General features: G+C 44.6%; 1 protein-coding gene across 2 annotated transcripts in view; it reads right to left on the bottom strand.

Moving 5' to 3' along the window:
- Nucleotides 1-26,052, bottom strand: part of VAV2 (vav guanine nucleotide exchange factor 2) — a 789,576-nt gene that overhangs the window by 155,137 nt on the left and 608,387 nt on the right. For both annotated transcript variants that reach the window (XM_086921069.1, XM_086921070.1), the window contains exons 6-8: nt 21,433-21,531; nt 16,342-16,410; nt 12,226-12,326 (exon numbers count right to left, since the gene is read on the bottom strand). In XM_086921069.1, coding sequence (XP_086777195.1) covers nt 12,226-12,326; nt 16,342-16,410; nt 21,433-21,531 — 269 coding nt within the window. The remainder of the gene's footprint in view (nt 1-12,225; nt 12,327-16,341; nt 16,411-21,432; nt 21,532-26,052) is intronic.

The raw sequence follows: 26,052 nt of genomic DNA, 5'->3' as shown, positions 1-26,052 counted from the left end.
CCCCCCCCCCCCCCCCCCCCGTAAGAAGTCGCCTCCTCGCCCCAGCCGGTGAGTGCTTGTTTCCCCCTGCTCCCTGTATACCCTGCTCCACCCTCATTCCCCCAATCCTCCCTCCTCCCAGTCCTCGTTAAGTATGCAGAATCGGCAGTACATCTTTTCCCGGGTCTCCCCGTCCGAGCTATTAAAGATCTGAAGATCCTTGCGTGAGGCTGCAGCCTGTGAACGCTCTGGCAATAAAAGCCTGGCAGCCCAGGGCCGATCACGGGGCTTCCCCGTGCCCTGTCCCAGGACTGCTGCGTTTCCGCAACCTCCTTCAGTGATGCAGAGGTGCCCCTAGTGCAGCGAGGGATCTCCGCCACAACCCCTAGGAAAACTTTCTAACTCTGTGGTATCCTGTTCATATCTGTCCCAGGGAAGCCCACAGCCACGCTGCTCCCATCTATGCTTCTCTTTAGGGATGTTTATGTCTGAGTGAGAGGACATGTGCAGCTGAGCGCGAGGATTGCTGCTGGGAGCCTGAAAACTTTACAGCATGCTGCTATCAAGAACTCCTCGGCTCCCCACACACACGCCTCCCAAATGAATGGCTTGCACAGCAGCCCAGCTGCTCACGTACGGGATCAGCCTACCTGATGCACAGCATCTAATAGACACGTGCGGGCTGGAGATTAGCGCAGCGCTTGCACTCTCACACTCTAGTTCAAAACATTACCGGCAGGATTGACGATAAAGGTTAATTTACTGCACTTACATATCGCTTTGTGCCTCTGAGGAGACCTGGGTGCTTCTTAGGTCTTTTGAAGTTAGTCAGCATTGTGTGATCCTGAACACATTTGTCAATCCCTTTGTTGTATATCCTCTCCCCTGTTCTGGCCAAATGTAGGAGGCTTAAGAACACAAGCATTGGCAAAGCCAATAGGTCTTGCCTTCGGGGCCTGCTGCATACCTAAATACTTATAAGGTCCCAAAGGCGAGACCTATTGGATATGCCAAGGGAGGAAGGGCGCAGTCTGACCGAGAGGGGGCATGGGGCATTCACAGCAGGAACCGCCGAGGAGGCGCTACATGGTGGGACTGAGCGCGGGAGGCGCTTCGTGTGACTGTGTAATCAACGCTCATGCCCCTGACCCCCATACCAGAGTAAGAAGGGGCGCCATGCAGTAACATAATATTAGCAACAATAACACTGTACGATATTATAATGATTAATAGCACAGCTGCCTTTACTATCAATAATGATCTGAATAATTGTAATTCAACTTTTACAATGTTTTCGTTATCGCTATAATGCGTTCCTGTAATATACAAACGTATGCCGGTAGTTTTTTTTATAAGGTGTTAAAATTGTTTGTATCTTGAGAATTAATCATAATATTATTTCATCACGATTCATCATTGTGCGCTCTCTGTGAAACCATAGCTGTATACCACGGCTTCCCCTGAAAGTTGTGTTTAAGCATCACAAATGCGCCCTCTTCCAGTCGGCCCTTTAACGGTGTCCCCCAAGCCGGGGCCTCTCGGAGTTAAACCAATATTTCTTTAAGTCAAACCCTCCCTCTGAGCCATTAGGAGGATGTGTAAATTGGTCTGAAGGGGGAGGGGCGCTGGAGGAGGGTGCGAGGGCACACAGGAATTCGGAGGCGGGGCTGGGGTTCAAAGGAGAGTCTGCCTGTTTGTGTCTCCCCCCCTTCCCTCTGAGCCCTCCCACACCCTGCAAGAACACAGACACAGCTGTGGGGGGGCTCATGGCAGAGACCTCTCACTGTAAATCCCCCTCCAGCATTCCCCCCTGCCCACCACTGCCGCAGAAAGGTGGCCCCATGTCTTTACCGCCCTTTATGTGAAGCTTATACTTTAGCACCCGGATCCTACAGCAATTCAAACCCCATGACTTCCTGCCATTGGTGCAGCAGGTGCAGTAGCACCAGAACCTCGAGGGGGCCACTGAACTCTGATAATTGCTGGATAATACGATGAAAGCGTCATTCCAATGCACCATTGTCCTTGCTCACACAAGGGCCCATGGAATCCAAGCTGCGCTACTGCCAATAGACACACCCCTCCGGGATACACGCACCTTCCATGACCGTATCTACTTTTGATGGTTTAAAGGACTCATTGAATCTCGCATCTCCCTTTTCTGTCCCGGAACATCCCATCCATTTTATCCCAGGCATGGCTGACCTCTGCTTCAAACAAAATCGGTAGTTTGAGCCCCGCACGTGTGAAAGTGACACTCCTTTCCCACAAGAATTGCATACCGCAGCCTAGACATTTAGTAGCACTTTTAAGATGTTACACTGGCTTAATTGCAAAAACAACAAGTGATGGACCGAATATGGATCAATGTCACACATTCCCCCCAGTCCAAAGATCTGGGCCCAAATCCATCGTTTTTTTGCACTCCACACCACCCTGGGTTAGACAATGGCGATATGCAAATCAGCTCTGACCCTGTTGCCCCATGGGAACAGTCCAGTCCGAACTACAAAAGGCGGTCCGGTCCTCGGATGCTTGATTCCGTTCTGGGAAGGACATCACCTGTTGTGTTTGCACACTGGCTTAAGGCACCTGCTGCAGAGATCTGTGTATGTCCAGGGTAGTTTGCATGTTTTAGGGCACAAATGCAGAGATCAGCGTATAATGTGCTAGTCAAAGTGCCGAATCCCCCCTCTCCACCGCCACCTCCACTCCCCCTTCCCTCCCTGCACCTTTACTCCCACCTCCACTGCCACTCCCTCCTTCCTCCCGACACCTCCTCTCCCCCTCCCTCCACTTCCACTCCGACCTCTACCCCCACCACCTCCACTCCTGTTTCCCTTTCCTCCACTCCCACCACCAACTCCACTCCCTCCACCTTTACTCCCACCTCCACTCCCTCCCTGCACCTCCTATCCCCTCCCTCTACTTCCACCACCCTCCCTCAACCTCCAATCTCCCACCTTCTCTTCCCCTCAATCTCTCCACCTCCCTCACTCACCCCATCTCTCCACCACCACATCCACCCTCCAACAACCACATCCTCCACCACCACAACCACCATATCTGTGTGTGTGGGGGGGGGGGGGGGGTGTCTCGGGTGTGTGTGTGTGTGTGTGTGTGTGTGTGTGTGTGTGTGTGTGTGTGTGTGTGTGTGTGTGTGTGTGTGTGTGTGTGTGTGTGTGTCTGTGTGTGTGTGTGTGTGTGTGTCTGTGTGTGTGTCTGTGTGTGTGTCTGTGTGTGTGTCTGTGTGTGTCTGTGTCTGTGTCTGCGAATACTCTCTACTACTCTCTAATGCTCACCTATTGCCATTGTAAATGACAATACCATTTATTTATGTTTTAAAAAAAATATTTAAAAAAATGTCATGAGCATTGCCAATAGCTCTACCTTTAATAATGCCGAGACCATTGCATTGTAAATGCCTGTTTTTAATTCAACAAGGGGTGGTGAGGGAAGGAAACAAGCTCCCGGGGACCGGTTTCTGGCATTACAGCCGTCTTCGGCCCGGTTTGCTTGAATCCTGATGGTGCAATGAGCAAGGGTCTCACATCTGAGAATACCCTTCCACGCTTAGGGTGGACAAAAATATTTACAACAAGGGGTGGTGAGGGACAGAGTCTCTGAATTAAGCAGAAAGCTCTCACCCAGTCAAGAGATCAGGGCTAGATCCAACACCGTTTTTTAGCTCACTGCACCATCCCAGTTTCAGAACCTGGCTGTATGCAAATTAGTCTGTTCCTGTCCCAGTGCATGATGGGAACAGGGCAAACCAAACTACAAAAGCCAATTCTTACACTGGGAAGGAAACAAGCTCCCGGGGACCGGTTTCTGGCATTACAGCCGTCTTCGGCCCGGTTTGCTTGAATCCTGATGGTGCAATGAGCAAGGGTCTCACATCTGAGAATACCCTTCCACGCTTAGGGTGGACAAAAATATTTACAACAAGGGGTGGTGAGGGACAGAGTCTCTGAATTAAGCAGAAAGCTCTCACCCAGTCAAGAGATCAGGGCTAGATCCAACACCGTTTTTTAGCTCACTGCACCATCCCAGTTTCAGAACCTGGCTGTATGCAAATTAGTCTGTTCCTGTCCCAGTGCATGATGGGAACAGGGCAAACCAAACTACAAAAGCCAATTCTTACACTGGGAAGGAAACAAGCTCCCGGGGACCGGTTTCTGGCATTACAGCCGTCTTCGGCCCGGTTTGCTTGAATCCTGATGGTGCAATGAGCAAGGGTCTCACATCTGAGAATACCCTTCCACGCTTAGGGTGGACAAAAATATTTACAACAAGGGGTGGTGAGGGACAGAGTCTCTGAATTAAGCAGAAAGCTCTCACCCAGTCAAGAGATCAGGGCTAGATCCAACACCGTTTTTTAGCTCACTGCACCATCCCAGTTTCAGAACCTGGCTGTATGCAAATTAGTCTGTTCCTGTCCCAGTGCATGATGGGAACAGGGCAAACCAAACTACAAAAGCCAATTCTTACACTGGGAAGGAAACAAGCTCCCGGGGACCGGTTTCTGGCATTACAGCCGTCTTCGGCCCGGTTTGCTTGAATCCTGATGGTGCAATGAGCAAGGGTCTCACATCTGAGAATACCCTTCCACGCTTAGGGTGGACAAAAATATTTACATGGATCAAGCCCTGATCTTTGGACTGGGTAAGAGTGGTCTGTTTAACTCAGACACTCTGTTCATCACCACCCCCTTTTTGTAAATCTTTTTTGGCCACTATAGGTGTGGCAGGGTATACTCAGACATGAGTCCCTTTCTCACTGCTCCATCAGGATTCAAGCAAGCCGGGCCGAAGAAGGCTGAAATGCCAGAAACCGGTCCCCGGTAGCTTGTCTCCTTTCTGGTGAAGAATTGGCTTGGTAGTTTAGTCTGCCCTGTTCCCATGATGCACTGGGCCAGGGACAGACTGATTTGCATATAGCCAGGTTCTGAGCTGGGATGGGGCAGTGAGATAAATAACGGTGATGGATCAAGCCCTGATCTTTGGACTGGGTAAGAGTGGTCTGTTTAACTCAGACACTCTGTTCATCACCACCCCCTTTTTGTAAATCTTTTTTGGCCACTATAGGTGTGGCAGGGTATACTCAGACATGAGTCCCTTTCTCACTGCTCCATCAGGATTCAAGCAAGCCGGGCCGAAGAAGGCTGAAATGCCAGAAACCGGTCCCCGGTAGCTTGTCTCCTTTCTGGTGAAGAATTGGCTTGGTAGTTTAGTCTGCCCTGTTCCCATGATGCACTGGGCCAGGGACAGACTGATTTGCATATAGCCAGGTTCTGAGCTGGGATGGGGCAGTGAGATAAATAACGGTGATGGATCAAGCCCTGATCTTTGGACTGGGTAAGAGTGGTCTGTTTAACTCAGACACTCTGTTCATCACCACCCCCTTTTTGTAAATCTTTTTTGGCCACTATAGGTGTGGCAGGGTATACTCAGACATGAGTCCCTTTCTCACTGCTCCATCAGGATTCAAGCAAGCCGGGCCGAAGTAGGCTGAAATGCCAGAAACCGGTCCCCGGTAGCTTGTCTCCTTTCTGGTGAAGAATTGGCTTGGTAGTTTAGTCTGCCCTGTTCCCATGATGCACTGGGCCAGGGACAGACTGATTTGCATATAGCCAGGTTCTGAGCTGGGATGGGGCAGTGAGATAAATAACGGTGATGGATCAAGCCCTGATCTTTGGACTGGGTAAGAGTGGTCTGTTTAACTCAGACACTCTGTTCATCACCACCCCCTTTTTGTAAATCTGTTTTTAATTCAAGTCATTTTTATTGAGATTTTTTAAGAGCAAAAGAGCACAGACACGGTAGATGGGGAGACATAAATGCAGTAGCGTATTGCATTCTCGATTAATCAAGGGAGGTGACAAGTAAAACGCTGGGTATGTTTATCGTATGTCTGTGAGTTGAAGGTCAGGGTACTGTTGTTTGTGGTGATGGGATCAAGGAGATGAGGGGTGAGTCTCTGCTGTGGATTACCCCAACTGATTTCATTATGAGGATAGAGAGCAAAGAAAAGAGAGGATATAGGGTAGGTGAGAGATTAGTAAGAGTAGAGCTGAGGGAGAGGTATGCCCAGTGGGGGAGGAGATTGGGGGGTGGGGGGGTGGGAGGGGTTGGGTAGGGGTGTCGGAGGGGGATTCAGCAGAAGCAGTTATAGTGATGTGACAAGCATGAAGTTCTCTAGCTTGCACAAGATTTGATCTTTCTTCCTTGATGTTCTTTTAAGGAAAAGGCTCAGGGAATTATCCGCCCTCTGTTGAAGTGCAACTATTTCCACAAAGTGTGGGGAGAAAGTGTGTATAAATCTTTCCATTCTGAGAGAATGACTTTAAGGCCGGTTGTGACATGGATGTCCCTTCCTTGTTTAGCAAGGAGTGCATGTCGGGCGGGAGGATACCCAGGGTAGTAGAGGACAGGGTTGGTGTCCAATTCAGGTTTAGAATTTGTGATATGGTTTTATTTATTTCTGCACAAAAATTAAAATTCTTAGAGGAGATGCAGCCCAGCAGCATGTGATCCAGGACTCCTGGCCCTTTTTCACAGTTCCAGCACGTATCAGATTTTTGGAGACCGAGTTTGAACAGTTTGGCTGGGTCCAGTGGAATATATGAGCCACCCAGCATCTACTCTGAGCTAAGGATGGAGTTATTTTGTTCAAGGTTCAATTCGCCCAGATGTACGACCAGTTCAGCGGTGCCACTTGAGGGCTGTTTGTATTGTGTAGGAGTGATTCCCATTTATTTTGTTTTGTTTTGGTTAGTGCAGAACTAGTAGGGGATAGGAGAGAGTAGAGTTTGGTAGCTAAGTAGCCTCCTTTGCTGTATGAGCATAGAGTACTGGGTAGATCAGAGTTGGCAGGTGATTTGTGCCTGGACATGATTGCTTTAACTTTTAAGAAGTGATAGAAGTATAGATCATTTAAGTCAAATTTGCCTTTAAGATGGGAAAAAGGTAAGGGATTGTGAGTGGTATCAAGGTCTCCTGTTACCAGTATACCTTTTTGAGCCCAAATCTCTAGAAAAATAGTTTTCCCGCCTAGTTTTAGGTGCTCCTTCTGCCATAGTGAGGCAAGAGGTGAGGGTCACATTTAGCCAGGGAGTTTGTTATCGATCTTTCTGAGGGCTTCAGCTGTGCACATAAGGATGCTTGCTGAGTGTCCTGTTATTATTTTCTTAGATGTAATAAAAGAGGTAAGGTAGAGTGGTCTAGCCAGTGCTTTTTCAATCTTGTGTCACGAAGGAGAGTTGGGAGGGAGAGCCAGAGGCTTCCCCGTTTAGTTAGGAAAGCATGCGGATATCGCCTATAATCTGGTAAATTTAGATCACCTAATGTTTTGGTTAGTCTTCGTTTCTTTACGGCAATTCTGGCTTTCGTGGATTACCATAGAAATTCAATGAGGATCACATCTATTTTGGCAAAGAAAGTGCCAGTGAGGTGTATGGGTGACATACTAATTAGAAAGTTGATAAGGGAAATAATAATCATTTTGATGGATTCTATTCTTCCCCACCATGTGATTTATCTATGGGACCAGTTATCTATGGTGTCCTTAATTTTGCTTAGGGTCATATTCTTGTTATGGTTAATGGATTCTCTAAAATTTGGCAAGAACAATAGACCAAAGTATTTTATTTTGTGGAGGGCCCATTTGAGACCATGGTCGTCAACAATGGATCTGTTACAGTGGATATTAAGAGGGAGGACCTCCGTTTTATCTTTGTTAAGACAATATCCAGAAGCCGCAGCATAATGTTGATAATGGACATTATATTAGGCAGCGCTAGATCTGCCAGGGGAGTGAACAGGAGGATATCTTCGGCACAGGCAGCTGCTTTCTGTGGGCCTGTATTGAAAGGGATACCTGGGATAGAAGGGTGCCCTCTAATTTGTATGAGGAGGGGTTCTAGTGTGAGTAGGGATAGTAGGGGAGACAGGAAGCACTCTTGTCTAGTACCTTGTTGGAGGTTATTTGTATTAGATAGAGAGCTGCTAATGTTTATTCTGGATCTTAGCTCCGTGTATACAGAGAGAATCATTTTAATAAGAGAAGAGCCTAGGATGAAGGTAGTGAGGGTGGCATGGAGGAAAGACAAGGAGACCTTATTGAAAGCTTTCGCCACGTCTAGTGCATTCTAGGCCTGGGCAGTAAATTCCATTCTGCTCGTGGAATTTGGGTAATTTGGGTAATTTCACGTTCCGCAGAGAACGCGGAATTGCCCAAAATTCCGCGATCCGCTGAATTTTTCACTTGTTTGCGGTTTCAAAATGCGTGTTCGCGAGATATTCCCCCAGAGCATGCAAACAGCATTTATAAACAGACAAATAGATCGCAAACGGGCAGAACAAGCAATTCCGCGTGCGTGCGGAACTTTTGCGTGATCACAGAGATTTTTACCGTTTCGCTGAGCTTTGCGTATCGCGACTACACAAATTTCGCCCACCTCTATTGCTATTGCACAGGCCGGGTAATCATGGTGGGGGTCTTTCTCTATTGTGCGGCTGAATAGTTTGTTATCTGTACTAAATCGGACTCTGATGAATCCTGTTTGGGAGGGGTGTATGATTTTGTTAAGTATGGGTTGCAGGCTGAGAGGAAGGATTTTCACATAAATTTTACAGTCGATATATGCCTACGGAGATGGGACGTCCATTTTTAAAAGCTACTGAAATCCAAGTGACATGTTGCTGTGCAGAAGGCCCCATGCAAAAGTTGACTGGCCAGCTTTCTGCTGTTTTAGATTATATTTATATCTTAAACTGGCACAAATTAGGTCAACCTTTTGACCAGGCCGTGTTAACTTTTTAAAAAAAAATACAAAATTATGAAGTAATTCCATCACAAAATTTGGCACATCGCGTCAAAATAATCAGCATTTTAGTGCCACCTAATTTAGCCCTTCCATGCTGCATAATTCCAATAGCCCTAGTAAAACATGTTAATTACTTGTTGAGAGGTTCACATTCAGTGTAAGAAATGCTGTCACCGTTTCAATGCATCTCGTTGGATTAAAATAAATCACATGTTCCTACAGAAGTCCTGCCCTTGTTTTATTGCACATGCAGGGAACAACATGCCGACATTTAACTATGTCAAACAGGGCTACCAAGTTTAAGTCAGTTTATGTGAGAAATTTGATTGTATACAGCAGCTAATGTAGGACATCTTCAGGCCTCACGTGTGACACTGACCAACACCTTAGGGAAAACGTTGTCTTTTACCCAAGCAGATCATTTTTATGCACACTTAGCAGGAATGTTCCCGGATTCACATCCAAGGACCCTTAGTGGGTAACTTATCCTAAGTGTGTCAGGAATTTTACCTAGCAGTATAAATTGACTTCATGTGGACCACTAACAATATCACAACTCCCCTTTCAGCAATAATTCCCTGATGGCTGCCTTCCACTATCATTACCTGCCCAATAAAATCATGTGCTTGGTCCCCTTCCTCGCAGCCCCTTAGACACTTCCTTGGTATCAACGACTGTCTTTTTATACACGAGGAAAGGACTTTATTTTGGTAACTAAAATAACCGATGCTGTTGTACATTCCTGCTGTGGGAGTTACCAGAATGAAAACACAAACTTTGTGGGTGCAATAAGGGAAAATGCTTCCATGTTCTATACGTGCACAAGAAATGATCAATTAGCCCCTACACAGTGACATCCCATTTTTCCATTTCAGCTCTGAGTTGTTAATGCATGGCATACTGATAAGTCCGGTCTATAATGGGAAAAGCAAAAAGCCAAGTGACAGGTTTAAAAAACAAGATACATCTGAAAAGAGAGAGGTTGAGAGCTCTGCTTTAGAATCCTGCAACTTAATGTGGCTATTTCAAAACTGAATTCTCTGGATTTATTTATGTAACTCGGGGGCTTTACTTTGGTTTAAAAAAGAAAATATATGAAGCACTTGTAACTACTTCAGCAATGCTGGTGAATTTCGTTTTCAACACTGTGCTTTTATTGGTATACATTTGTCAATTGATTTTAAACCATATCTATTGCATATTTCTTTTAACTTTGGCCTGGCACATTATTCAAAGTTATTCACAGTGTGCCGAGGGAAATAAGAACTCTGGGTTCCATCAGATCCTTTAATGGCAACATTATGAAATTACCTGCAATGACCAGCATTTACTGTCCTGCCTTATGATTTTCCCCTCATCAGTACATTCTTTAAACAGCTAATGTAAGAAGGAAACACTTTAGAATGTGTTCTACAGCAGTCCGTATGACCCCTAACTGATAACTTAAGTAAACAAAGACATAAAGGCAATGTTTAAATGAATACAAATTATTTCTCATAAAGTTTTACTTATCAATCCTGAGCAGACCTTTGCAGAATCTTAAAATGCGAAGCTCAGGCTGACATTTTTCTCTGGGAAAGTGGCAATCTTACCTCTACTCCAGTGAGTTCTGTGCTGCCTCTTCCCTAAAACGTGCAGTGCTCTGTGGCGGACACTCTATTTCAGGGCCCCTCACCCACTCAGGTAGGATGAGTGGCAGGCCTGAACTGAACAGAAACAAATACGCTATTTTGTTTCTTTTCAGTCCAGGGCCAGCACTTTGCTAGCTCAAAACAGGCAGCACAATGCAGAGGTTTTAGAGACACACTGACACACAGACACAGACAAGCTGAGGGGCCCCCTTCTTGTAGAGAAGACCGATGGTCCTCGCACCGCGGGGGTTGTGGGGGTGTTAGTTACGCCCGTCAAGCCCTTGTACTTGTATTCACATCTGAATCTGCGAAATGACCTTCCAAACTCCACTCACACACCCCTTAAAGGCATCCCACAACCATCTCTCATCCATGGCCTTTGAACTACTATGACCACATCAACACCATCCTCGTGGAACTCCACTGGCCCCCCTTGCCAGCCCACACTATCTTCCAATCCAGCTGCATCCTTTACAAAGACATCACCAGCAGCATCCCATGTCTCTGGATGGAAATTCACTTTCTCCAGTGGATCTTAGTAAACATGCAATTAAGTCACGATCAGACTGGAGGCAAAGAAGTAAAAAAACAGGTCTTGTCCACCTTTGCACCCAGGATCTGGAACAATATCCTTCTATCTGTTAGTTCTGCTCCAATTTAGAAAAGAGCTGAAGATGCACCTCTTTTAAGAACACAGGATCACAATGAATACACAGTCTACGTCCGCTCCTAGAACCCAGGACCTGTTCGATCATTTGTTGATCTTAAGTCCATTGGACTCTGTACCAGTGCCTTTTGTCAAGGTGTGCAATACCCACAGACTACATAAATGCACACAGACATCATTGACGTTAGGGGGGTCATCATGACCCCCACGAGGCTCTAACTCTTGAGTCTTGCCCACACTTAGCAATGGTCATAAATATCATATTAAACACCGCACTTGTGTATACATATAATCGATACATGTATGTGTGTGTATTTAATATATATATATATACCTATACATATATATATATATATATACACATATTATGATTCGCAATAAACTGCACTTTTGAATCGTGGCCACGGCTCCTGTGTGGTTTCTTCCCGGGACTGGAGGAGGGAACCTGCTGGTGAAAATCGTGCTAATATACGGGGGTGGCTACCCCTGCCGTGTGCCCGCCGAACAAGAGGCTTGGGGAATAGCCACAACTGTGTGTGTGTATATATATATATATATATATATATATATATATATATATATATATATATATATATATATATATATATATAGAGTGAGAGAGAGAGAGAGAGAGAGCGAGCAACTAAAATGTAAGTAAAAACTCTAGCGCAATTTCATTCAAAAACAATTCTGCTAATGTAATCCCAACCATTTATTAAAATAAAACAAATGGCGTAAATAACTACTAAGAACCATTGGATGTTTTCTTCCATTCAAGAAAACCATGGATTTCAGTGAACTACACATTGCTCCAGTACCCTTTCTAAGAAAGAGCACAGAACAAGGCCTACTTCCTTTGGTCTGTATAAAGACGGCAAATAAACCTCATGTGCGAAATGGTGTCTAAACTTCTCAGGCATCACCCAGTATCACTTGCCAAGCATACCTGATGGGGCAGGTTATGACACGCCCACCCTCTCATTCGTTTTACACTGGTAGGCAAGGATTATAAACAAGATGTTCCACTAACCAACTACAACATTGACATTTAGTATAGAATGCAAAATATTCCCACTTAGTGACACCTAAAGGTACCAGAACTTGTGACACTTTCCACTCACCGATCTTTGTACTCCAGAAAGACCTTCGCCAAGCTGCTTCCGCCAGACATCATCGACACATCGATGGCCTTCAGGAAGCTGTAGTGCACTTTAATGAGGTCCTAACATCCAAGAAAAAAACCAATACATTTAAAGTAAAGCAGAGTAAGGACTTCCGTTTTTAAGTGCCTTTTACTTTAATTAGCTCTATTGAACAAGTTAGGATCCCACTTAGAAATATCTCCTTTCACAGAGAAAATGTTTATTCCATAGTCTCAGCAAGGAAAATGAGAAATTCAGATACCGGGACACTCTAGCTGTGTGTTAACACCCCAGGGATGAAAAGGGGATTTTGGTAATGGAAGGCGCTGTCGAAAACGTCATGACAAGGTACAAGCACTGACAGCTGCAAAGCACGATATATCCGATGGTACAAGTAAGCACACTACAAGCAGGTAAGGGTAGGCGAGGTAACCATAAAGCCACAGAGCTCAGTCGATCTCATTCACTGAGACTGAAACATGATTGTTATTACAGATTCTAGGTTGGAGAATATAGGTCTGTGAAACTGACATTTCGCCAGTGAATTTGAGTGGTTTCCCACTGTGATCACTATTAAACTGCAAAAGGTTTATAACATTTATTCTTAAAGAAGGATATCTCCTCCACACACCCTTCTTTGCCTGAAACATTTGATGCCAAACAGATGTGTAGGAAATAAAATTGAAAAACAGATAGAAAATAATTTTATTTTTCACGCTCAAAGATTTTTTGGGCTAACTATTGGGCAAACGTTTATTCAGCACAAACCGGTTTGCAGACATTTTTTTATATGCTAGGGTACGGAGCCGGATTGATTTTGCAGGGTATTAATTTTGTGAGATGAAGGACATTTACCAAGTTTCCATCTGGATTACATGAGCTGTGCATAAGCAAGACCCTGTACTTTTACAACCCTCCCCACCGCACCCAAAAGTTATGAATGCCCTGAATTCCCAAGAGGCTACCGTGTCACTCTCCAGAGAAAGCCTGGTCTCAATGGGTTCGGAGCCATCCAATTGTCAGACTTTGCAAAGGGAGCTAGCATTTCTCCGGGACACCTCTGCTAACAGATTGACGCGGTGCGCCCTTTTCGTTTAGGTTTTTGAATTGTACATCCCATTTGTTCTTAACAATTAAGGCCAGTCAATAACAAGCCTGTCCAAGGAAGGTCCTGGAATGAAGAATGAATGACAAACCTTCAAGAAGTCAATCAGTGCCAAACTTTCAGGATATCCCTCTCATAAATGTACATCCAAATAATAAAAAAGAACTCAGTCTATGCAGAAGTTTCAGGATATCCACATAAGAAATTGACATCCAATCAATAAAGAATAACTTAGTATATGCAGAACTTTCAGGATATCCACATAAGAAATTGACATCCAATCATTCAAACGAAACCATATTTATATAGTGTGTTGTATTGCAGAAAATGAGGAATGGAAAAAACCCTCCTGGACCTAGGATGGGGATTGGTGTCCAGGTTTGCACTTGCACTTTTATTAAATGTAGACTTCTAGGTTCTGGACAGCTGGAGGCACATTTAACTGATGAACTAGATGCCGGAGTATTCTTGCTGAGCGTGCATTCAAGGGTCTGAAGATATTTGCTGTCTTACCGGTAACCCTGCAAGCTTTCTGAAATGATATCAGTACCTATATTATACCTAGTTGCGAATGGTTAGTGACCATGCATCAAGCACAATGGTAATCCTACAATTTAGAAGATTAACCTTAAGCTTTATTTTTATTTCTGGCCATGAATTGGAAAATATGAGAGATGCCGCAGTGAATAAGCAACACTGATCAACATTGAGTAGCAATGTAATGTGAGGTGAAGGCGGACTTAAATTCAACCTGCTCTGGTATGTCATCCTCAGATGCTTTTCCTTTTTGTCCCCACTCGTTGCCCCATCTGGAAACAAAGGGTCACCTAATTCCCTCAACCCACACACCACACATTGAGATGTTGCAAGGAAAGGAGGACCCTGGAAAAGTATTATGAGGTACACTAACATCAGTGCGATGGACCAGTCCAGCGAGGGGAGGAGTGGACGTTATGGAAGATTGTTGGGTGGTGGTCTGTAAAGGACTTAAGTGTATGATGCATGGGATGGAATATTACGCCAGGGCGGAAAACAATAATTCATGAATAGTGGATTCTGGGGGACGCTTAGTAAAGAGGGGAATTGGGCATTCCATATGAGATGGTGTTCACCGATATTGCCCACTAGAAAGCAAACTCGGGTAGTGGAGGGAGTCAGTGAAGGATAAGTGTGTAAGGCTTACTCTGAGATAATCCACTGATGAGAGAATAAATATTTAAACCCAGGAATGGCTGAGCAAGCAGAAGCAGAAGACAAGGTAGAGCCATTGAAGATGAAAACTGGAATGCGGACAGTGGAACTGACCCTTACAGACGAAGGGGAGAGGGAATACGTAGATCTTCTAATACATATATAGAACCAAATGAAGCACTGAGGAGATGTGGTATGGAGATAAATAGCAAGTTGTTAGGGGAGAGAGGTGTAATCAGTGGAAACGGCACTTTCCGATTTTATTGGAAGTGTACAGATCAAAAATCCCCGCAACAATATTGTATGGTATTGAACTTATTGATATGAAAAAGTGGGACTTTTGCCATAAGATAGAGGGTAAACTTCTAAGATCTCTCTCATCCCTAAACAACGCGTGTCCCTTAGCGGCCTGCAGGCTGGATTTTGGACTCAGGAGTACCTGGGTACAGGGACTATCTGCCCTTGTTAGATGGGTGGCCTGCCTTGCAGGAGCTAAGGTAGGGACAATGAGAGCTATCCTCAAAAGTGAACTACTAGGTAATTTCAATGAGTTTTCTCAACTTGTGCGTAATTTTCGAAAAGCTGTAATCCTCCTCAAATTAGATGAATCTGCTTTGTTTTTGTATTCTTCTTTACAGTTAAAATTAGTTTTAAAAGCAGCTTCATGGGACTTGTGTTTCCAGACGGATAAAAAAGTAATTTGTGGAAAAAGAAAGGTAGAACATCTCCTTGATTCCTATCTGTGGAAACTCCCTCAGCCCTATGTAAGATGGAACCTACCACATGGTATCCGTAGATTTTGGTTTCTTTTACGCTATGATTTATTACCGTTAAACCGACTGTTATCTAAATGGAATGGCTCCTCTCCTATGTGTAATTTTTGTAAAGTAAATATCCAGGACTGTATGCATGTGCTGCTGGTCTGCCCGGCGCTTCGTAAATTACGATGCAGATGGATAAAAGTAATCTGTTTGAATCTTGGCATTGTCACTTTGAACGATTTCCTGCTTGCACTTTATTCCCCCCCGAATGAAATGTTCTGTTTTTATATTTTTAACTTCTTTAAAGGGTTTTTAGCTATTTATTAATATGTCTATGGAGATGTACCTTGACTGTCCGATTTGTGTAGCTTTTTGATTCATATGTCAGTTTCGTATTTACCTGTGGATATTTTTTGTACTCTTCTTTGAGCAATGTAATGGTCGCGCTGTAACTGTTGTGTGTTATATTTTGTATATTTTATGTGGCCCTCTTTGAGAGCCAAAATCATAATAAATAAAATTGTAATTGTAATTGTATTATTGTGGAAGATGCCATTCCAGGCAGGTAAGATGATGCTATAACATAAAAAAGTAATCTGAAAGCACAGAACAGGAACTATAAAGACTGCACTGCTGGTCGGGTAACTGCATTCTGTTCAGTGGACCGAGGAGAATGGATGTGAGTAATGGAAAAATCCATTGCTATTAAAAAAAAAATCAAAAGTGTGAATTGCTACTGTTGTGCAAGAGAGTACTGGCAGAGTGGAAGAATCAATTCCCATCACATAGTATCAAAGTACAATATCTGCAGATCAACAAGTTAAAAGTAGAGATCTGCTCCCTCTGCAAGTGACACTATGCACACTACTTCCGACTGTGCAGCGTACAGGTCATAGACGCATTTTCAGTGACAGTTGGCGTGAACGCAATGTTGTTCGTCAGTGCTTTGTTTGCAATTTCAAATATTGGATACAAGAAACATCACCCCCAAGCATGGCCAGCTCAAAGCGAACAAAGAACGAAATTCAGTCGTCTCACCTCCAAATTGACGAAAATATCCAGCATCTCTTGTGGGCTGAGGATTTGCTTCAGTGGAAACATGTAGTTCTGAAAGAAGAAAGACCAGAACAGTTGTTAAGGTCCTAGAACCTGCGAATGAAGCCAAGTGTGTAGGAAAAAACACAACTGCCGCTGTCTCGCTGGTTAAACTTTTTTTTAATAGGTTGTGCAATGGTGGAGCCTATGATGATTAAAATGTGCTGTATTTGATTAGGATGTACTGCGGTTGTACCTGTTGATCAGGATGTTTTGTGGTTTTATCTGTTCATTAGAATGTGCTGAGGCTGCTGACTAGGATGTGTGGTGTTTGCGCCTGTTGATCAAGAAGTGCTGTGTTTGTGCCTGTTGATTAGCATGCGCTGTGAGTGTTTTTCCGTTGATACGGACGAGCTATTGCTGAGCCTCAGTTTGCAAAAATGTGGCAGGTAATTTCCAATGGACTTGCTGGTTTTCCTTCTCAATCCCCGTACTCTGAAGAGCGTATAAAAGCCTGCATCTAAACATTAATCCTGAATATCACACAAATGAAATGAGGGATTAACAGTCACCTTTGAAGAATAGAGAAGGGGTAATGGTGGCTAAATGTGGATGGTGGCATTTACAGCAGCAGTCGGGCTATGCTTTACTATCTGACATAACAGCATAGACTAAACAACACACGTTATTTTTAATTTATATACTGACATACTTTTAGTTACCAATTTTGTAGAAATATTTGAGGTGTTCTATTACCCTAGTCCATACTAGGGTGATTGCAAATGGGATAGATAAATGTTCTGGTCAGTTGTACAGGCGCCATCAGCTTTTTGGTGGGAGGGTTGGCTGGGGGTGGTTAGTTTTTGTTGCTTTGCATTTTGGCATGGAGGTTGGGTGGCAAACCTTGCGGACGACTCCTGGTGGCCAACAGCACTGGGGGCAGCCCCGACCCCCACCGACCAATTGGTGCAAAATGCCTCAGCTAGACTCCTACTGGCATTCCTAAATTCTGCTCCATTTCCCCATGCATCCGCCAACTGCATTGGCTACCGATTAAGAGCCGTACTAAGTTTAAGGCGTTGTGTATCGCCTACAAGGCCATTAACAACTCTGGCCCACAGTTTCTCAAACATGCCTTCAGACCACATGTAACACCTAGAACTCTTCGCTCAAAGCTCAAATTCTGCATATCTTCTTAACGTCCCAGCAACAAGAAGGGCCAACTGGGGTGACAGGTGTTTCACCATCTCCACTGCTAGACTGTGGAATGCTCTCCCCCTAAGCATCAAAACTAGTCCCTCCCTCATTACTTTTAGAAAACAACTGAAAACCTGGTTATTCACACGCTAATTGCCCTCTGTTCGTCTACTGCCCAATCCTCAGCGCCGAGACACCCCCAAGTATTTGAGCGCTCTACAAATTGCACAAACATAAACATAAACGCAACCTGGGAATCATCCTCGACTCAACGCTCTCAATGACCAAGCAAGTCAACGCCGTCCCCTCCTCCTGCTTAAACACCCTCCGCATGCTCCGCAAGATCTACAGATGGATCTAGACAGATACAAGTAAGGCAGTCACCCAGGCCCTCGTCAGCAGCAGACTCGACTACGGACACGCCCTCTACGCGGGAGCCCTGACCAAGCTCTTCAATCGACTACAACGCATCCAAAACGCCTCGGCACGACTGATCCTCGATGTACCAGGACACGGCCACATCAACCCCCACCTGAGAAACCTGCACTGGCTCCCCGTCAAAAAGAGGATATCCTTCAAGCTCCTCATCCACGCACACAAGGCACTCCACAAGACCGACCCAGCATACCTCAACAGACGGCTCTCCTTCTACACCCCCAACCACCAGCTACGCTCCGCAAACCTCTCACTCGCAACCGTCCCGCGGATCCGAAGAACAACCACCGGCAGGAGATCCTTCTCTCACCTCGCCGCAAAGACATGGAACACCCTCCCACTGAGCCTACGACAGACCCAAGACCTGCTGACCTTCAGGAGGACACTAAAGACCTGGCTGTTCGATCCGTAGCGGCCCCCACCTTCCCCCCCCCCCAGCGCCTTGAGACCCTCACGGGTATATAGTGCGCTTAACAAATGACTGATTGATTGATTGAAGGAGAAGAGTGGATGAAGCCAACTTGGACAATGATCATCAGGGGCAACTGGTAATTTACACATGGGTTGAAGACATCAAGACCTTCACTTCTATATGTGGTTGGAACTAGTAGACATGGCCATAACATACTCCTCCGGGAGCTGACTTCATCGAGGGATAAATTACATCATTCCAGGAATAGGGTTGCAGTGTCTGTAGGGCGAGGCCAAAGTACTCTTTCATTACTACAGCATTACATCCCAAAAGATCTGAATATGGTCAAAGTGTCCCTCTGCCGGAATGGGTCACTTAAACGGTTAATCACTGTCCTGGACTCAGTGGCTAGGATAACTGAGTGAGTGAAACAGAGTCTCTCGAGCTAGATGGCTGGATACTTTTGCTGTGTTAATACGGGACTTCCAACTGCCATGGGAGGCTACCTAACAGTGCTAACAAACAGCAAAGAAAGTTTTATGTTTAGTGTCCGGCAGTTCAGGTGTTGGTACCTAAATACAAAAGTCTTTACCTCTGACCCTTGATGGCCATAGGCATAGAGAACACTTCACCTACTGAACTGGAGAGCACAGCACCTCAGTTTGCTGACGAATGATTGAAGGCCGCGAATACACAGCTAAGCAGTTCCAAGCGTGCAGGCTTTGCAATACTAAACCTCAAATACAAATTCAGTACTCTGCAGAGTTTAAATCAGATTTCAGGCAAGAAGACTGCAACCACATTTATAATTCATGCCCGCTAAATTGCCAACCTCTTGTAAAATGAGATCTCTCAAGGATTACTGTAAATTTTGTATAAAGGGAGAAGTAATGTCAGGACGTGCGTGCATCAAGAAAAGAGTGCCCCCGTAGGATAAAATTCCTGTATGAAAGAATGGACTAGTGCTGCCCAAATAAGAGCACGGGTAGCCCCCATGCCAAGGGACCAAACAAAATGTAGGACAATCAAACCCGTCACTTACAACAAAGTGATAGAGGCAATGCAGGCACACCTACCGCATGATGAATCTCTAAAGAGATCCTTCTTACGGCTTCGATTGCATCAAAGAGACCAACCATGATAAAAAACATACACACCCAAAACTACAAATAATTACAAGAAACCGATCTACTTCTAGGGTTCAAGCATAATCGGATGCAACCTTTTGCGGTAGGTAGTGAAAAGTACGTTGAACAATAGATCCAAATTGAATTCCACTTTATTGTCTCGACGTGCGCGCATGAGACCTGCAATGCCCACGACAACTGTATTAAAAGGAGGGTTTTCTAGAGATTGCTTTGAAACCATGACCCCTCATTTCTGTAATAAAAACAACAACAGGGAAATAAAGAAACAGCGAAGCCCTTCAGATGGATGTCAGGGTCCTGAAGTGGAGGGCCGATCTAGTGTGGTGACAGCCGCTCATGTACCTTGAGATGCAAGAGGATGACTGGATGTTGGGTCCTCACTGAGAGGCGGCTGGATCAGAGAGGCCGGGACTGACCTGGGTGTCCCACTTGCTCCTGAGGGGTCCTTCTAGTCTCCTCAATGATGCTTCTCATCTCATACAGCATGCCTAGGTGGGTCCCTGCCACTTCTCTCCATTCAACTAAGATATGACCTGAACCCACGCATTCAGCACGTTGGATTCGCAAACTTGCAGCCAGAGCGACAGCTGCATGTAATGCTTCATTTAACAGAACGTCTTCACTCTTAACATGAGCTAGGTCTACTGGAAACATGAAATCCAGGTCTTGACCGCTTCATGCCCCCACCTCTACAACCTAACACCTGACCACCAAATGGGTGTGGCATTCATAGGGGGTGGCAATCCTACATGCTTGTGTAGGAGTTATCCCCTTAACATCAAGGTCATTCACATTTTATCTGCACTAATAATGAAATGAAAACTAAATTTATAACGTGCACTACTACCCTGAGCTGTCTATGTCTTGTAGCTCAAGTGATAGATCCTAATAGCTCAAAGGTAAGAAAGGCAGAGTCCTTAGTTTTAATTATTAAATAGCCAAGTTTTGAGAGCTTTCCGAAAGGAGAACTCGGGTTTTTAAAGGTGAGAATACATTGAATTCCAAAGTTTGGTGGTGCAGGTGATAGAGCTCCTAAACGGTGTTGGATCAAGCCCTGATCTCTTGACTGAGTATTCTGCTTAATTCAGAAACTCTGTCCATCACCACCCCCTTTTGCTTAATTGGTGATAGAGCTCCTGGCACCCTATTTTTGCCCCATAATGTACCCTGGACGCTGGCAGCGAGGCACTACTCTGTTCTATTTTAATTCAGTGCTTAGTAAGCAGTCGGGCACCATTATGGGGCAGGACAATCCCAGTCTTCGGGTCCACATGGCAGGCACTTTCATCCCCTGCCTGTGGTGCGCATGAGCGGGGGGATTAGAGATAGTACAGACATCTCGTCTCGCGAAGGTAATACCTTCTATTTATTAAGTGTGGTAGGCTATCAATGTCACAAAGGAGAGGAGAATCAGGAGAAGAAAAGGGAAAGCAGAAGACAAACTGGAGAGTCTGTCACAAGAAGTGGGAGATGGACAGCAGAAGATAGACAGCTGAAGAAAGAACAAGGAAGAAAGGCATGAAAGGAGAAAGACAAAGCACAAGTTCTCAAAGAAAAGGCAGTAAAAAAAGTTAAAAGGAAATAGTACAGCAAGGAAAGAGGGGTAAGTTGGAGAAATGAAAAAAGGCAATTTAATAATGTGAAAAAGAGAAAACTAAGGAACATGCAGGACTTAGAAGAACATCGGAGAAAGAAGGCAACAGAAGACTGAGGAGGAGAGGAAAGTAGATAGTGCATGGATTCAGCAAGAATAAATCCAGAAGGGTGTGCAAAGAAGGAAAACAGGAGTGCAGAGCAAAGACTGTCCCTCTATTTTTAAGGGAAACACAGATAGGAGACAGCAAAGTTCTCTGACATGGAAGCAAAGGCACCTGCTTAATTGACAACTGCACCGCGACTCACCTTTTGAATATCTTCAAGCGTTTTGTAGTATTTGGCCTCCGTCTCCCGGATTTCAAGCAAGCAGCAGTTCCTTTTGTCATCTTCCGTCATCCCCATTTTCTGTACCACAAAAAAGGAATTTTAGCATCCTGACGTACTGCAACATGGACTCCACTAAACCTTTCCGGTGAAATTATGCTAGAAATTGACTTATACTTTATTCTGGAAATAGGTAAAACCCACAATGCCACACTATTATTACAGTACTCGCATGCAAGTCGCTCACAAACAACCCTACCCCTGACACAAATGTGCAATGGCACCTGAATTAAACAGAACAAATATTTAGATTGCCCTTGGTGAGTTGTGTCCTCTTTGTTCCACCATAACCCTGCAGGAGTGGTTGGCTTAAATGGGCTGTCTGCATTAGAGAGAGAAAATAAAACTTCTCTAAGAGTACAATCCTGCACGGCTACCAATCACCAGCAGCAGACATTCTAGAACGTTGCTTTACTTGATAATGTGGCTAGATAAAGTATCCACCAATGAGAGCCTTACCAAAGGTAAGTAACATGCTCTACATTCCTCACCTTTACAACACACACCAAACCAGCACCTCCCCAGGTGGAGGGTCCTGCAGGACCAAACTGGTGAGAAGCACACGGTCTGCCGAATCCCAGTACCCGACCATGTAAGAGCTGCATTCGCCTGTATGTCAAACCACTGGAGTAGCCTCAAAAGGGCCAAAACTGATGAGGGAACTCTTTGGCAGGTGTCAAAAGCCCAAAGAGCTTAATGCAGCTCGACTTTCCTTAAAGTGCTCCAGGGCGGAGACAGCTTTTTCACCAAAAAGGAGGGATCCATAAAAAGGCATATCCATAAGAGATGCCTTAACATCACAAGAAAAACTTTCTGAATCTCACCCACTCATAACAATGGACCCATGCTAGACCAGACTGCACCCCCCTAAAATAAATCAGTAGTGTCCAACCCAGCTCTATTTACATATTTGGCTGCATCTTGACTATCTTGAATACCCTGAACCAGAGAAACCCTAAACTCTTCTGGAACCATTGGTAAAGTCTTGCTGGCCATGTCCTGAGGCAGGCCGGCCTTAGCGCTGGTGGTGACCGGGTTGACACGGTCGCACTGCCCTTGAGTCGGTCCTGCCTGGAGGGTATGCATATATTGTTTCAGTAATCAACTTGTGATGATCAACCTCAAAGGTAGGCTGGTCAAAGAAAATATTTGTTTCTCGAATTCCTCAATTCCCAGACCGGGCCATCTAGCACCGGTCTGATGCACCTGGCAACCTGCCTGTTCACAAGTGGATTAAGAGCAATGTTAAGGCCAGGTGCCCATCAAACTATCAGTTAGTGCCTTTTAAATGGCAGCAAAGGCTTCAAGGCAACTTGTCCAGGCTATAAAACATCAGTGTGAATATGAATTTTTCTCTGCACAGTAGGAAGTTGTAGATCCAGAACCTCCCTATGACATCTAATCACTACAGCAAAGGAAGCACTTTCTTCAGTTGGAGGCTGGGGGTGTCACACCAATCCATTACCAGGAGAAGAGTCAAGCCCAGAGGTCTTTTATAAGTCCACATACAAACTGTTGTCCTCATAATGTGATGGAAAATGCTCTCCATCATCTTCGTTGTTATCTCCTAATGTCAGCAAGCTCTGATCAGAGTCAGAAGTAAAAAGCTGCGAGACTTACTGAGGGCAGCTCTGTACAGTGAACCAGGTGGTCAGAATGAGGTCAGGATATGACTTCAGTCCGAGTTGAGACAAGTTCGTCTCAGGGTGGGACATCGGCAAAAAGTCTTCCTCGGGCACCAGCAGTATTCGGACTGGATTTGACATAGAAGCAACTAGCACCAGAAGATACCAAAAATTTGCAACAGGGCCTCTCTTTCAATCTTCTGCATTGTTGCCAAAGACTCAAGAAACTCAGAACAAATCAAAACTAATTGTGCGATTGGCACCTCCATTGGAGATCGGGTGCGAGACAGAGAGGCACCTTTATGTCCCTGCAACTTTCCTGATGATAGAGTACGGTTGGGTGGAGACGAGTCTTACTTGGCCTTTTTTGTGTTTCCACTTTGATTTGGATTTCAACGTACCAGATGACCATGTCAACAAAGAGGACCTGTAGTTGAAACTGTCTCAATAGCGGCAATGGGTCTTTGCCCTCAACTTCGAGCAGAACCAGGACTTGTGTAGCTTTTTCTGAAACGTGGTGATGTGCCGCTTCACTTCACAGTCTTGGATCACCTTTTGGGTTCATGAAGGGAAATCCTTCACATGAATTAGAGTTGTGCCCCCAAGCACAAACACCAAAGGCACACCTCGCGTGGGTCTGTCACTGACATCTGTTTCCAATAGTCACAGCACAACTTGAACCCTGCACTTTCAGGTGGAGACATTGTTTCCTTCCACACTGGATTTCAATTTTTTGCAGCCAGTCAATGTCAATCAGACAAAAAGACAGAGTTGTGCATGAAGGCATGGAAAGAAAAGAATGGATGTGGAGGCGCAGGAGTGGTGCCTTTATGGTGGTCTGCTTTGTCACTTCTGGAGCAGAACAAAACCAACGAGTAGCTGCACAACTCCACACAGCGGTGCACAGCAGCATTGCTGCGACAGCTTAAGGATCACGTTTGGAGCCTGGGGCCAGTCTAAAGGAGAGGAATCTGTATCAATCAGAAAAGGTGAATTCAAAACCTACTGTAGGTGGACTGTTATACATTGAATTAACTAAGGTCTCCACAAACTAGCTCCCTCTCCTATCACTCGATGTTTAAGAGCTTGACTTAGATGCTGTAAAGTGCTCCACTTCCTTTTGGCAAGTGGCTAGTTCATGCACATACATGCATACATACATACATGACTCAGTGGACCTGGGCACAACATTTGGTTTCACTTTGACAAGTCATTATTTTCAGTCAAATTAGTTAGATGTAACTGAACCAAGACTGAAACTCTCTAGATGTGGTAATTTGGTAAATGGAAGCCTAGCACTAAAAAAAGTGTTCTGGTGAGATGCAGTCATCTGGAGAAAACCATTACCACTACTAGACCCCACTCAAGTTTTGAGAAGGTGCCAATGTTGCCAGGCACGCTTTTGAGCTTCCTGCATCAATTCCTTATTATCCGTATGCCTAGTTTAATTTATTACCTGCTTCAAAGCATCCCTAAATGTCATCCAACAATAGACATGGCTCCTCAACCAATACTTGTAGGTAACATGTCAGATACCTAAGCACGATTGCTATACTGCCCCATCTGTCACCATTCACTACACCGATGACATCATAGGGTGGAGACACAAACAAAGGTGTGATGTCATGAACAAGGAGAACAAAGACACAAGACAGTCACTGGTTTCCTTCAGCAGGGAGCAGTAAGCCTTAGTGCTGATTACTTATGGTGTTGGTTCAAGAACTACATCCTTGTCACACAATATCTGTGTCGTAAAAGGTCTTCAGGTTGAGGGAGGTCCTACTCAGGGCCGGCATTCATCTGTGCTCCACCATCACCACAAGCCCCTCTGCCACCCCAGAAAAGCCAATTACTTAGTTAAAATTGTTCACGCTATTCTAATATCTTAGGCAAACCTGATTGTCCATGTGGATTGTGACTTTAACAAAATTAGGCAAGGTTTTCGTAATATTTTGGACATCTAGGTGAAACCTGGATGCATAGAAGGTGTTGTACCATATGGAAACAACATTTCCTGCTTCTGGGAATTATGACAGGTGGATTTATATGGCAATATATGTCACTTAATACTGTGGATATTCTAGTGTTGATAACTTAATGTGGGTTTTGCAGCATTTTAGTGATGAAGAGAGTAAAACCGGAATCTTAATTGACATCTACACCATTTGAAATGACAAAGCATATTACTTAGTCAAATGCAGACTGGCTCAAATTAACTTGGTGAGAATGATGCCTTTTGTTTTGGGTTTTTTACACAAGCCAGATGTTCTAAAACTAGAATCACCACATAATTATTGTGATAAACTTTGAAAACATTAGGCTAAGACCCCAGAGTTTCTTTTTAATCTTAATAACCACCTATGTCTTCTTTGGTTGCAGCCATCTTTCATAACAGGACCTTAGGTTGAGATTAAGGGAGACTTTTGGAATGTTTAGCAGTTCTGTTTTGAACCTAAGTTTGTCCAATTTAGGGTGCAAGCTAACCTGCTCCAGACTTGTTCTTCCAGCTCCTAACCAGGTGGAATTCCAGTTGAAAAGTGTAGTACCTTATCCACAAAGTCCTTTCGAAAACAGGAATTTCCATGGTGGTCATGTGTCTACATTTAAAGCACATTTTTATCTTTTTAGGGATTCAAAAAGAATTCCAAGAGCACCTACCAGCAGGATTGCGCAACCATGACTTGTTTGACAGACACCCTCAAATGTATAAGCATTTATTCTTTCTCCCTGTGGAGTGATGGCCTTTATATTATTTGGAAACAGATTTACTATCCCTTCCCAAACTAATGAAAAGCTATGATTGTTTCTCTAAGAGCATCACAGAAATGGTTTGACCTTGGCACGGTATGCTATCAAAACCCTGCATGCCCTCCTTTGAAGCATCAGATTCTTATTACCTTCTGCACTGATATGGAAA

Source organism: Lissotriton vulgaris, chromosome 5, assembly GCF_964263255.1.
Source record: "Lissotriton vulgaris chromosome 5, aLisVul1.2, whole genome shotgun sequence".
Lineage (NCBI taxonomy): Eukaryota > Metazoa > Chordata > Amphibia > Caudata > Salamandridae > Lissotriton > Lissotriton vulgaris.
The sequence above is the reverse complement of the archived record's forward strand: the minus strand, read 5'-3'. Positions and strand labels throughout refer to the sequence as shown.